Source organism: Neofelis nebulosa, chromosome 6 (assembly GCF_028018385.1).
Source record: "Neofelis nebulosa isolate mNeoNeb1 chromosome 6, mNeoNeb1.pri, whole genome shotgun sequence".
In the NCBI taxonomy this organism is placed as follows: domain Eukaryota; kingdom Metazoa; phylum Chordata; class Mammalia; order Carnivora; family Felidae; genus Neofelis; species Neofelis nebulosa.
Window position 1 is genome coordinate 75,473,644 of NC_080787.1, and position 14,772 is coordinate 75,488,415.

General features: G+C 36.0%; 1 protein-coding gene across 1 annotated transcript in view; it reads right to left on the reverse strand.

The window, feature by feature from the left end:
- Positions 1–2,216: 2,216 nt before the first annotated feature.
- The window catches only part of ELOVL4 (ELOVL fatty acid elongase 4), a 32,431-nt gene continuing 19,875 nt past the window's right edge, over positions 2,217–14,772 (reverse strand). The window contains exons 2-6 of the mRNA XM_058734538.1: positions 11,257–11,444; positions 10,006–10,086; positions 8,460–8,631; positions 7,302–7,429; positions 2,217–4,289 (exon numbers count right to left, since the gene is read on the reverse strand). Coding sequence (XP_058590521.1) covers positions 4,014–4,289; positions 7,302–7,429; positions 8,460–8,631; positions 10,006–10,086; positions 11,257–11,444 — 845 coding nt within the window. The 3' untranslated portion in view covers positions 2,217–4,013. The remainder of the gene's footprint in view (positions 4,290–7,301; positions 7,430–8,459; positions 8,632–10,005; positions 10,087–11,256; positions 11,445–14,772) is intronic.

Consider the following 14,772-nt stretch of genomic DNA (forward strand, 5'->3'; position numbering starts at 1 on the left):
TTCTATTTAAGACCAGATGGATCTTGAAGGAATAAAAGTATGAAGGAAATTTGTTCACGTGTGGACATGTAAACATGCTTTCATGTGGTAAAATGAAAAAGACAAAGAGAAAAGACCTAAGTTCTAGGCCTTTTTTTTTTTTTAAACAGGTAGAAAAAAGCTTATTTTCTCAAAGGAAAACCTAGAGTTATAAGTGCAAAAGAATACCAAGTTGTATCTCATATCGTCCTTTACAAACCTAAAACTCCTATTAACGAATCACCATCTAAAGAGAGCTGTTGACCACCTTCTTCGTAACTCACATACTCTTTTAGTGATCTATTCCAGAATCTTAGAATCTTAGTCTTCATCTGGTAATAGTTCTATACGTCAATTATAATTTTTAACATATCCCTTTGAATCCCCTTCAGGAACATAGTTGTGTTATAGCCTCCTATTTTTAAACTTAACAGGTGTGCCTTCCCTCTATAATTTAGGAGGGAAATTAGGAAATTCCAGAGAGAATTAGGAAAACTAACTTCTTTTTTTTTTTTAATTTTTTTTTAACGTTTATTTATTTTTGAGACAGAGAGAGACAGAGCATGAACGGGGGAGGGTCAGAGAGAGAGGGAGACACAGAATCTGAAACAGGCTCCAGGCTCTGAGCAGTCAGCACAGAGCCCGACGCGGGGCTCGAACTCACGGGCCGTGAGATCATGACCTGAGCCGAAGTCGGCCGCTTAACCGACTGAGCCACCCAGGCGCCCCAGGAAAACTAACTTCTAATACTTACATGATCTGTAGTGTTTTAAAACAATGAATTTGTTTACACTTCTCTGCCTTTTCATAACTATTTTTCTGGTTCAGATAGCAACAGCCTAAAATACCAAAGCTTAAGCATGGGTTCTAAAATACACTATTAAGAACTTGCTTTCCAAGGTGATTTGCCAAAACTGCTTGCATGCTGAGGGGCAGGTGAACCATCTATTAGGCGGGTGTTATGTTCCTGGGGGAGTAGCTCAGAACCTCAGCTCTGCAGCCTTAGCCACCATCCAGCAGGATCCCAGTCTATGTCACGCAGGTCTGTAGTAAGCACTTGCCCTCCTACACAGTCTGTAGCCGTCTTTTTCTCGATAAGGACAGTGCCAGGAATTCAGCTGGCTGAACTTCAGGCTACAACAAGGCAAGAGCTGAGAGAGCGGGACAGTTCGGCATGCTGTCACATTCTCATCAAGGTGAGATTCAAAAGTCGGGTCCCAACTGTCAATATGTAATGCCTGGATTGTTGTATTATCAGATGGACCGGGCAGCAAAAATCACTTCCACCTCTATGTTCTCTTTCATTTCACATATGAATTGCATACATGGAATAAATCTGTAAGTTAAAATGTTCCTAATAAACTACAAACACTACATTCCATGTTCTAAAATGTGAATGTAAAAATCCATATGAAAATATTTTTGAATACCTAGGAAGCGTGTGGGGAGAAACAGAGAATGACTAAATTAATGGTGCTACAACTGAAACTAGTCATCAGTCAGTGTCCATCAGAAAAACAGAGTCAAGAGTATCACAGAAAAGAGAAAAAAGAAGAGATGCAGTCACTGATTATACTAGGAAAATGCACTGTCGCATGCCTAAGGTATTGCTAGCCACTGCAAACATTAAAAACTTCTGTTTTCTGCGTAAGAAAACATTTCTTTCGTTAGTGACAAAGTTTTACCCAGAAGAGGATGCAATCCTCCTCCCCTGATTTTAGGTATGAGGCATGCAACTCAGTGTGATGACTGAGAAATTAGGAAAGCTACCAGAACGGCTGCACATCACATCTTAAAGTCATCCTAGATAAGGAATCTTATAAAGTGGAGAAAGAGCTGAATGATCTAATGTAAGAACACAAGAGCTCCTCCACTTTATTTTTGGAACCAAAAAACCCCGCAGCATGAAAAAGTGTTAAGCTAACATTTGAAGCAACAAATGGAAGGATAATTTAGAAGAAAATGGTATGTTTTATGTCTGGATCCAAAAGCTCTTCCAAAGGCAACTAATTTTTACAGTAAAAAATGCCACAATAAAAAAAGAAGCTTTTCACCAGAAGTTTTAGGCACCCAAGTTCTAATTTCACTTCTTTTCTACATTAGTAATTGGCAGTGGAAGAGAATTCAGAATACTAACAACTGAATCAAATAAATATTTAGCAGATAATTTACGTAATAAACTGATTAACAGAAAAAAATCATTTTTTCCCACAGCAGTAGTATATTTATTGTGCTGAAATCAGGTAGCGGGGAATGAATAGGTCTGGGGAAGCAGTACAGAATGTTCACAAAGATTTACAAGTCTCCAGTCATTGCACACCAAGCAGCAAAGACAAAGGTGTTGAATCCTCTCAGGCCAAACTATTAAAAGTTTTGCAAATATTCTGTATTTCTCATGACTGCATGCCTTTGGGGGAAAAAGTGGGTAACTTTAATGCACAATAAATATGTTATAGTTTACAAAATATTCTGAAATAGTTTGTCTGCACAAACAGCATACATCCTGCACCATGCGGTTTTGACATGTTGAGATAGTTAAAATATTCATGCTTTTTTTTTTTTTTTTTCTTGTCACATTTTCTCTTTCAATAATGATCCCTGGTCAACATCCCCTACCAATTCAACCTATGCAATAAGACAATGTACAAGTCTCTTTCCTAGTCTACTTCCAGTTGCTCATTTATATTACATGAAACACTTTATTTGTCAACAGCAAATTTAATTTTCTGGTTCTGACTACTCTTACTTTTATTCATTTTGTGTCTTAACAATTAACACCTTATAACAATCACACACTAAATTTAATGATCTTTAGCACCAAGGAGTCAAGAATATTGCCCCAAGATGGGTATACACTTCATATCTAGTTAATAAATGAGATCTTGCAACTTTGTCACAAGGAAAATATCACTCCAAAATTAAACACATTGAAAGAGAAGGATCGTTTCACGAAAAATTGGGTGTATGCTATTTGTAAAAAACGCAAAAAAAAATACTAGCGGATTCGAAAGTTATTAAAATTTACATTAGAGGACTCCTTGATTTTTTAATTAAAATTTATTTAATTTTAAATGTTCTTTCCAACATAAGAGGTAGGTATATTTCCACATATGAAAAATCGGTAACAGCCACAAATCAAAACAAGGAAAGCCTGATAAAAATCAACATACTCTCTTCTAACAGCACATAAGTGTAACTCTTTTGTGATGTTACTAATAAAGACATGAGTTGTTTCATGTTCCAATCAGACAATAATCTTAATTTTCATAATATATTTCTGATAGTAACAAGAGTATTAAAAGGCTGCCTTTTCATCACAAAAATTGTTTCCCACAGTGATTTGTGCCGCAAGTCATGGTGACCTTTGGGTCGCTAGACAGGCTTTTACTGTAATTCTTTCTTATTTTCACCAACACCATCATCATCAAGCCTCTAAGAGTCTACAGAGATCATCAGATTTTTTTAATTTAATTACAACCAAAAGGGTATATTCAGACTAGAGGTGGAGAGATTCGACCATTCCAGTCAGCAAATGAATCCAAATGTGCAAATTTTAAAGTATCTACAGTTCCAGCTTTGGACCAGAAAATGTTAGATAACTGATTTTCATCAGTAGGCAATAATAATTTAGCCAAAAAATTCATACTGTGTTTCTGTGATCATCAGACTGAAGAATGACTGTATATAAGATACATGAAAAATCTCATGCATTAGACAACAGATGTGAACAGAGGGAGAGCCTCCCAAGTCACATAATGATTGCTTTGGTCTGGACAACATCAAGGCTAATAAAAAAAAATGTTTAAAATAAAACTTCATAAATAAAACATCCGGATATTGTATTTAACACTTTACTCTATCTAAAGGTTACTAATACATAGAGCACATTTGTCTTTTTCTCCCCACCCCAAACCCTCATTTGCTTCTTCTTCCCTGAAATTTTATATGAAATGGGAGCTTCCTCACTGTCAACAACAGTTAAGGCCCAGTTCAATTTACTCTCCTTTTGCTTTTCCATTTTTCTGCTTTTTTCCATTTTCTATTACCAGTTGTTTCTCTGATTTGCTCACACCATTTGCTGAAATACCATTCACAGCTGTTTTTCCAGCTTTTGCTTTCTTAGGCTCTTTGTATGTCCGAACATAGAAGTTAAGAAAGAGAAATATGAAGCTGATTGCGTAGGCAATGAGAGCCCAGTGCATCCACTTGGGGAAGGGGCAATCAGTGTACAGAGACAGTGCTGTGTGCCCGATGGTCACGTGGAACTGAACCTGAAAAACAAAACAAAACCACGATGCAGGATACATTTACTGCAAATAGTAAATAACTTTTAACAACACCAGAATCTTCTGCCTGGCTAAGATAGGGCCTAATCTTGCCACACTGTTCAAAGTTTAATAGCTCTCGGGCTCCCACACCCAACTCCAGCTCCCTCTCCTTCCCTCAGGAAGGGCTTCCTGCCTTTTTGTTTTTTTTCTTTTTCTTTTCCTGACTTTTTTTGTTGTTTTTCCTGCTGCTACAAAGTACCTCCATCCAGCTGGCCCTCTCTATCCCATTCATCAGGGTTTTTGTTTTGTGTGCACTTTCTTCTTTAAAACAATGAAACCTATCTGGAATTCTTAACTTCTTGGTTGTCCATCTTTCCACTAGTATATAACTCCAGAGGGTAAGGCTATGTGTTGCTCCCTGAGGATTCCTGAGTCCTTGGCACAGGGTCTGGATTCAATGAGTATTTGTTGGATAATGCTGAATAATGTTGTTAATGAGAGGGAATATCAATGGCATAACAGAATAAAGTAAATAGTACCGTATGCCCTTTTTGATATTTGTCTTCTTCTCACATTTTAACTAATTTCTTTCCACAAAACTGTAAACTGGTACAAATCCTTTTAAAATTGAAACTACCAAAAGGGTTTTTTATTTCTTACAAAATAGCACACAGGTAAAACTGCATTTGAATTAACACTATCCTTTACAAACTAAGATTTTTAGTAAAATTTAGTAGATATTTGAGAATAAGTGCAAAAAGAGAGAATCACTTTCAACTTTAAAAGTTTTTAAATTTTTTTTTAATGTTTATTTATTTTTGAGAGACAGTGAGAGAGAGAAAGAGAGATAGAGTGTGAGTGGAGGAGGGGCAGATAGAGAGGGAAACACAGAATCCAAAGCAGGCTCCAGGCTCTGAGCTATTAGCGCAGAGCCCGATGTGAGGCTCGAACATCACAAACCACGAAATCATGACCTGAGCTGAAGTCAGACACTCAACCGACTGAGCCACCCAGGCACCCCCAACTTTGAAAGTTTTTAAAAGAAGAAAAGCCAGGGGCGCCTGGGTGGCTCAGTTGGTTAAGCGTCCAACTTCGGCTCAGATCGTGGTCTTGCAGCTCGTGAGTTTGAGCCCCGTGTTGGGCTCTGTGCTGACAAACTGCTCAGAGCCTGGAGGCTGCTTTGGATTCTGTGTCACCCTCTCCCTCTGTCCCCCTCCCCTGCTCATGTTCTGTCTCTGTCTCTCAAAAATAAATGTTAAAAAAAAAAAAGAAATTTTTAAAATAAAATAAATGAATAAAAATAAAAGAAGAAAAGCCAAAAATTAAGAAGCTTTTTAATTCAGATAAGGCAAATCAGTTTAAATTCTAATATATCAATAAATGAATGACTCTCAGTAGAAGAATTATGAATTCCATAGTGTTAACAAGGGTTAGCTTTTTATAAGATTAACTGATATGATTGACTGTTATGAGAACTTCTGGCTTGAAAATACTGTGCTCTTCACAAAATTAACATCCTATTTGGAATGGGCAATTGTGGTTTCTCTTTTAAGCACAGCACTATCTAAGTTAATTATTATATAAATATTACTAAAATAATTTATTCCATGTAAGCCCTAAATTTATATCAGACTAAAAAACTTTAAATTCTCTAGGACAAAATCCAGATTGTAAGAAGTTTTGATTTCACACTGGTTCTTAGAACCTAAGTCACCAAAAGAGTATGTATGTATATAGGTGTGATCAAGTGTGGCATCACTCAAGGAGACTGTGGTGAAGACTCCAACAAAATAGATACAAAGTTCAGATGACTTCTGTCATCTCTTCATTTTCTTGTGACCATTTACTGATGACTGAGAAAAATGAATTACACAAACTATATAAACAGCTTAAACATAAACTGGAGGAAGCCTCCTGCAACATTTTAGTTACAAATGAATCTTTCACACCCAGCATTCCCCAAAAGTTGTGTTTCCTGTTCGGCCAGCCAACTGTTTAGCAACTTAAAGCAGAGATGAATAATATTTCCAAATGTGATTCCACTGATAAATTGTGTACATGCTATGATTACAGCAAATTATAATAAATTCCAAGGCTTGAAGAATAGCTATCAGGTTCGTGTTGGATTTCCAGTTTGATTACTGGGCTAGCGCCTCTCTCTGAATGTTTCACTGATATATCCAGATGCTGCAAGAAGTCCCACTAGGCATATGTGCTGAAAATTGTCGCCTCTAAAGGCTAGCATTTGAAAAAACCTAGCTTTGCTCTCTAAGGACTATGTGTTAGGGAATTAAGAGGAGTTCTCTTGTCCTTATTCCCTTCCTTTACCCCACCCCTTCCTTGGTTCTGTACCTTCTCAACTTTCATTCTCTAAACGTATGGGCTCTGTTAAAAGGACTGAAAAATGGAACAGAAAACAAAATTCAAGCAAGGGCAGGATGAAGAGAGGTAACAGTAACATTTTAAATTAGAAAAAAATCACCTGAGAAAGAAGTTACACTATTTTTCTGGTCATATATGAGTTTATGTACTTTATGGTGTACTTCGAACATTTCTCTTAGAGAGACCAGAGTTGTGTTTAGCCTTTTAAGAGTATCCTAAAAGTTAGTGGCAGTGACAACTAGGTCTATGAACAAAAAGCTCAGAGCTAAGCAGCCTCAACTCCCACATCTAGAGCACAGAGAAAGTAGACTTTGTAACAGAAAGTTGTCGAGTATAACTTAGCCCTTTAAAATTAGTAAATTCAGGGGTGCCTCGGTGGCTCAGTCATTTAAGGTTCAACTTCAGCTCAGGTCATGATCTCGCAGTTCATGAGTTCAAGCCCCGTGTTGGACTCTGTGCTGACAGCTCAGAGCTTGGAGCCTGCTTCGGATTCTGTGTCTAACCTCTCTCTGCCCCTCCCCCACTCGCACTCTCTAAAAATAAATAAACATTAAAAAAAACTGCATTTAAAATTAGTAAATTCAAACATTTTCAGTGTTTCACCACAAGAAACTTTAGAAGCATTTTACTCACCAGCTGCAACATGGTCAAGTATCTTTTCCACCAAAGATATTTCTGAATCCATGGGCCAAATGCAGTTAACCCATAGTATGAGTACATAATCACATGGATGAAGGAATTCAGCTGTGCTCCAAAAAATGCTTCAGAAAAACAGAATCACAAGATACAGAAAACTTTAGTAGGCAATAAACCATCTGAACATAAAATAAATGAATCCACATTATTTTTTAAAATTTAATCTTGGGTACAGATTAGGAATAAAAAATTGTAAAGTAGTACTAACGGAAAGCATTTCTCTTCAGATCATGCTAGGTATTTTTAAAGTTTAGACTCAGGCTTTTAGCATATTAAAAAAATGAGTGTTCTTCAAATGCAAAGGATTTTCAAAGTGGCAAGGTTCCAAATGGAGCACCCCAGTGGCTTTAGTATGCCCTAATATAGAACTACTACCTATATTATTTTTCATGCTTGGGGAAAAAAGTCATGGTACATGTAATTGTATAAGTAGATTTTTAAAGCCTCAATATTGCCTTTAGATGTGCCCATAAATATATCTACAAAAAAAATCGTACTTATTTCTTACTTTCCTAACAGTTTTAAGTGAAAATAGAAGGTGAACTGTACTACTGTAATGACCCATACCCTGGGTCTCCAACACAGCAATAGTCTGTTTCCAGCTCAGTGATGTAAATCATCTTCAATCTACATCTGAAAAGCTGAAGACAGATCTTGGACAAACTGTGAATTCAGATCCTCTTTAACAAGGCTATATATGATTTCCTTTGAGTAAGATCCAACAGGTTCATTTAAGGCCTGTTTTAGAGCAGGAATGGGCTCTGGGCTTGGACTGGAGACGGAACCTTCAAACTCAGGAGTTACAGCTTAGTACCCTTTGAATCAGAACAACTACAATAGCTTATCAAAATATCATTTGCCACATTTAAGATTAGTTTATGCTTATCTCTGAGACAAATCTTTAGGAATTTAAGTAGCCACAGATAAAAAGCTAAAGCTTCACTTTGTTCAAATTTCTTTAAAATGAAATTAACACAAAAAATTAACCATGAAAGTAAGTTAAAGACCAAGTCAAATTTCCAGCTTATAATTACTTTTCCACACAACACATTTATATAACTTAATATATGCAGATATGTTCCTGAAAATGCTCACCTTGTCCCCCCGCGACCCACTTAATTCCAATCCACCACAGTGTAAACATTGTACAGTGATGATATACATGAAGGAAAGAGACTTGGTTGTTTTTCTTCCTCAGGATAAAAAATACGGTGTCCAAATACTCAACCCCTTTAGATACAAAGTACCACCACAGAGCAGCAGCTATCTGTAAAAAAAAAAAAGGGGGGGGGGGGGAGCATGTTATAAACACCAGAGTGACACTGTATTATATGGCTTTCTATTCATTCTTAGTCCTAAACAATCTTCATTGCACAAAATGTATGAGGCATAGAATCATTTTTGCCTAAGTAGGTGTGAAACCTAGGCATCTCTCCGTGAGGCGGGGGGGGGGGGGGGGGTGGGGGTGGGGGGGGGGTGGGCACGGGCGGGGGAGATAAGAAAGGGTCCAAGGCTATATCTACACAGTGGCAACAGTTTAGAGAAAATTTCTAGTCTGCTACATAGCGAGATGACCTGAAGTACCAAACTGCTGAACACAGAGCCTTAAACACCTTCACACTACTGTTTTTCAATATGGTAGAGAAACAGAGATAGTTACTTTGTAAAGGTTATTTCAGATGTTCATGCTTAGCCTATATTAAACTTCAGATATTCTTGCAAATATGTTTGGGTAGCTCCTGTCTCTGTTAGTGTCTGTCTGGCACTTTAACATGTGCAACAAAGTAAATACCTAATCATAGCATTTAGTATTAGGCAGTAAAATCTTTAAAGTAGTGAGTTGAAACAAACAAACGAACAAAAGTAACAAATATTTCCTAGGTCATAAATATAATCCTACTTACATGAATAAGTCTTTTCTTTTCCTGGGCTCTAATTAAGACACCAGATGGTGCAGAAAGATTATGTTACATGCTGAGATTAAGGATCCAAGGATCCAGTGAGAGGTGACCTCTGTAAATGTTTTAAAATATTTTGCAGGAACCCTACTATAATAGTAACCTAGACTCAACTTTTTTTATATTAAGTATTTTCTCTGATATGTATCCTATGTACCAACAACAAAGAAGACAGTACATAACTGAACTGTTTATAAATCTTTTGTGTGTCAGAGGTGACTGGAAAGTAAAATATGGTAACATTATATTATCAATGCTTTACTTTTCTGCAAATATAATAAAAACTGAGTTTATGCCTATACAGATTGTGCTATGCTTAATTTACTAAACATTACATAGTTTATAAAACATTTGTTTTCCCTCAGGCTCTTAACAAATGAATTAGACTCTCTTTATAAGTTTCTATTCTTGACTGGAACCAACAAAACTCCAAAATGTCATCTTTACACTAAACATGGAATTTTCTAAGTACTGCATTCTGGTAATCCAGAACAAATGCACTCTCCCACAGCCAAATGGGACATGACAATATTTTCAGTTATATGCTTTTAAAGAAACGCACAGCTTTACTGACACACCACAATCCTATCCACTTTTGCCACTCTACAAAAGTACATTTTCAGAGTGGAGATTATAAAATTAAACCCACTTCTACTGACGAATGGTATTTTTAATGTACTTACCCTAACTTCATGAACATTATCAGAATAATCCACACTCTGGCAAATATAGCTATATCCTGCATTATATGATCCCATGAATAACTGGAAAAAAAGGGGAATAATATTTAAAGTAAAGTTTTAGTAGATACAGAATTTTAAAAACTCTAAATACAATATGCAAACTTTCAAATTATTTTAAAACGCAATATTGTCTAAAATATTCAAATGCATTAAACATTTAATGTATTAGAATTTCTAAAATTTGCTGTGTGTCAAGTTACTCTCAAATTGAAATCTAAATTAAAAATCACCAGTAACTCATTGACTGAGGCTTCAAATCTATCTACTTTATAATATTAAGAGAATTTTTCATTAACTATGACTCAGATCTAAGCGTGACACTGATTTCTTGCTCCAGAGTGGTTTTTATCTAACAAATGATGCCAAAGTATCTAACTAAGTTAAATAAAAATTGTTATGAAGTTGAGATTCTACAGGCTAAGTTGTCAAAGATTTCTTTAAAAGAGAGTACTGTTTATTTTCCTAGCCTCACCACTCCCATTCTCTGGGTTCATACAGACTTTTAATAAGGAGTCTCTTTGGAAACAAAATCCTTCCACTCTTACAACTTAAAAAATGCCTGTGTCGATCTAGCCTTTAGGATTTCTTTCCAGAATGTCAGGGAGCATTTGCTGGTGACCAGAAAAGTACATGATGATTAACAGTGTGTAACAGTTAACTCATTTTAGTTGCAACCCAAAATATAATCACATAATGTAATAGGATTTCACTTGAAATCAGTATTTTACACCTGCATATTTTAATCTGTTACCAAATCTGAAACTGCTGAATAAGAATTATAAATAAACAACAGCAACTATTTACTGACTATTTAATATGTGCCAACACTATCAAAAATTATTTCACTTATTTCTGACCTAGAAGGCAGGTATTATTCCCATTTTACAGATGGAGAAAATGAGTCTCAGAAAAGTTAAATAACTTTTAGTGTCAGAACAGTTAATAAGGGTTATCTTGGAATCTAGTGTGTCTGCTTCAAAATTCCATTTTAAAACAACTGTTCTATACTTTCTTTCTGTATATTTCATATTTTTGTTATCCAAACATGAAAAATGTCAATAATACAAAATTTACCTTTTAGAGTAGCTAACAGTTATCTTGGGGTACAATATTACATGATGGTTTTACACATTCTAATTTCTTAATTTCCAATAACCCTGGGGAATTACAAGGTGACTTTAGTAAACCTACCTCTCTGAAGATAAAAAGGTTAAGCAAAACCATCCCAAAATTATAGATAATGAGTACTAAGCGCATCTGGAAAGGTTCTCGGTCCTTCATCCATTTTGGACCCAGCCACACGAACAAGAGATAAAAAGTACTTATACAAAGTGTAGGCCATGGAGACTGCATCAGAGGCCAGTTCTCCACACGTTTATCTACAGAAAGAACAAAGTGATATTGAATTCATTAAACAATACATTCTTTTGAAGTGAATTTATCAGGAATTATAATATTTCAACTTAGCTTTTTTCCTAATTTGACCAGATGCAAGTCATTTTTCTCTGAGTCACAACAAAAATACATGGCATTAAAACCAAAGAAATGAGACCAATTCCTGTGAGTAGCTTTTGAAAATTATGTTTCACTTGTATGGCACACATTAAGTTTTACAGAGAACCTAGAGAACAAAGACAAGAAATCAACCTTGCTAAAAACACAGAACAAGCTGGGGGTGAAAAGTTAATGAAAGACTTCATAGACAGAAAATACATTTTTTTAAACGTTTATTTATTATTTTTGAGAGACAGACAGAGTGAGAGTGGAGGAAGAACAGAGAAAGAGGGAGACACAGAATCTGAAGCAGGCTCCAGGCTCCGAGCTGTCAGCACAAAGCAACGATGCGGGGCTTGAACTCACGAATCATGGAATCATGACCTGAGCTAAAGTCAGATGCCTAACAGACTGAGACACCCAGGCGTCCCAGAAAATAAATATTTTAAGGAGAAACTTGTCATTCATATCAAACGTATGAGATTTATCAGAGCAGTTTGGAAGCTGCTCCCTCCCTACCTAAAGCAAAGCAGGAAAAAACAGCAAACTGAAGAGGTGGAGCAATGCAAGCAATTGCCGGCATATTTTTGGACACTAAGACAAGAGGATAGTTATATTTGTGTGACTAAATTGGGGGGACTACAGTTCTCTAATTTATTTAAGTGGAAATCACCATACCCAAGACATTTCCATTATATTCAAGACATTGAATATAACCAACTTATGAGCTCTTCTCTAAAGCTATAAGCATTTACTTCCCATATGTGCAAGTATTTCACTTAAAATGAATGTCCTTAATATTCAGATATGCAACCTTGAATCAATTTTACAATAGAGCTCTGCCACAAGTAACATTTCTAAGAGAAGCATGATAATGAAATACAGGGCTAACAAAGATTAATATTCTAATAAATTATAAAAAGATAGTGAAATTTATGTTTCTAAAGGCTAACCAGTATTTTACAGGTTGTGAATCTGATGTCTAGTTTATGCTTGGTAATGCAAAACGTTTCCTTGTTCCATGCTGAAGAATAGGATATACTTTTAAAATAGCAACAACAAAAAAATCCTGTCTTTCAATCCATTCCTAAAATCTAGCCTGAATAAATTTAACTTAATTACTCATTACAATATCCTACCATTTAAAATGTCAGTTTTACTGAGACTATATATGCAGAAGAGTTCTGGATTAGATAATTAGGTTTCAAAATAACTTACTTAAAATTAGTCTGTTTCTATACACTATTGATAGAAAATAAGATAAAAGGAAGGAAATGGAAGTAGAACAATGTTTAATAACATAGTCTCCCAAGTCAGGAAGTGACATAATAACTATGGTTTCTACGAAATAAGAGTTGTTAGAAAGATGGGCTAGTGACTTGAAAGAAAAACACATATGAAAACAAGAAAAAACAAAAAATGACTTTATTTCAGAGTTTACAGGAGAGGCTTACTATCCACTGATGGAAATTATGGTTCTGCCACTCAAATCAAAACATATTCCAGAGTTAAAAATAAACTAAAACACAAGACAGGAGAAAATAGTCCTCTTATAAAGAGGGTGTGGCTTAAAAGATGAGTGGCTGACTTTCGTTGAAGGCATCGTGCCACAATGGTCTTATCACTGATTGTCTGCTTTTCTTTAATATTGTCATATTATCCTGCTATGACCATATCTTTCTATGCCAAAGTCCCCCCTTAAAACATGGCACATTTATCCACTTATTTATTTCCTATAGGAAAATAACTTAATACAAATCCCTAAATCCTAGTAGCTTGTGGTGTCCTATTCCTTTCTAGAAACTAGAGGGCAGACATTGTTTTTCCAAGTGTTTGAAACAAAGAGCAAAAGGTGTCTGTTATGAGATAATCCATATAGCAAAGAAAGGAAGATAAATTCATCTGAAAGGAGATTCTAATTTCTAACATCACAGATTATATCACACTCGTATCACACACCGAATTCCTGCTGATTGCAAAGTTAAGTTCTAAACAAGTAGAAAGCAATTAGAGAAAAAGGTCCAAAAATTTTCCCCGAATCAAGAATGAATAAAAATGTTCATTCTTTTTGATATACAGTGTGGGTAGCCTGTACCATTCTCTTATTCAACAGAGAAGTTTAAAGAGAGAACTAAGAAAGACACCGAGAGGAAGGGACACAAGTAAGAAGCTGGAGATCTGACAATATGAAACAACAGAGGCCAACATAAGAGTAAAAAGGTGGAGGGGAGTAGGTAAGAAATAACAGAGATATTAGAAAAGGCATTTGAGACTCTATCAGTAAACAGATGGGCTGAGTTTTAATATCAGCTCTGCTACCATTTAAGGGCACCATCTGTCTTCATTCTGTTCATCTATAAAACCTATTGGAGAGAAAGGGAACTAGATTAGTATTTCCCCCAACTTTAATGAGAAAAACAATCACGGGGAGGGAAAGCATAGCTTAAATGCAGGTTCTGACTCAGTAGGTCTTGGATATAGTCCACTTATTAGGAAGATTCTGCATTTTCTAGGAAGCTCCAATGGATGCTATGTCAATATTCCATGGCCCATCCTCTGAGTAGCAAGAAGCTACATAATCTCTTAGGGTTTTTTTATTTTAATTTCTGAAAGTTGTTACTTTTAAAAAATGATAATTAGGAAGAAGAATGAAACTTAAGGTGAGGAAAACTGGGTCCAAAAAATGGGCAATTTTCACTGGTCAGGGAACACATTTTGCATGCCAGAGTACCCGACATTTCTATTCCACTGCGGCACTCATCACACTGTCCTGTACCTTCTTTTAAAATGCAATGTCCCTGAAGGCAGGGGCTGTGTCTTTCATTCGTGTACTGCAATGCTCATGAGGGTGCCTAAACAACATTTATTTGATACATAAATTATGAGTGGTTGATTTGTTTTTCCATTTTAGTCCTTTATTCTTGATACCTTCAAATGAAATCCAACAGTGCATTTACTGATATTCCAGGTTTCTTCAGTGCCCAGCAACCCTTTCTACAGCTCCTCCCAGATCCTCCTCGATGGGACATATAACTTGAACCCAAGTCAGCACTTCAACCCGGTATTTAGGGGTAAATGTGTGCTCTCTCTCTCTCTGCCTCAGTGTCTTTACTTCATTGCTTTCTCCAGGGAAAAAAGGCAATGCCTCCCATTTCTATATCCAACATTGCAAGTCATGTGTTCATTTAGCAACCACTTAACAAAACCATCTTC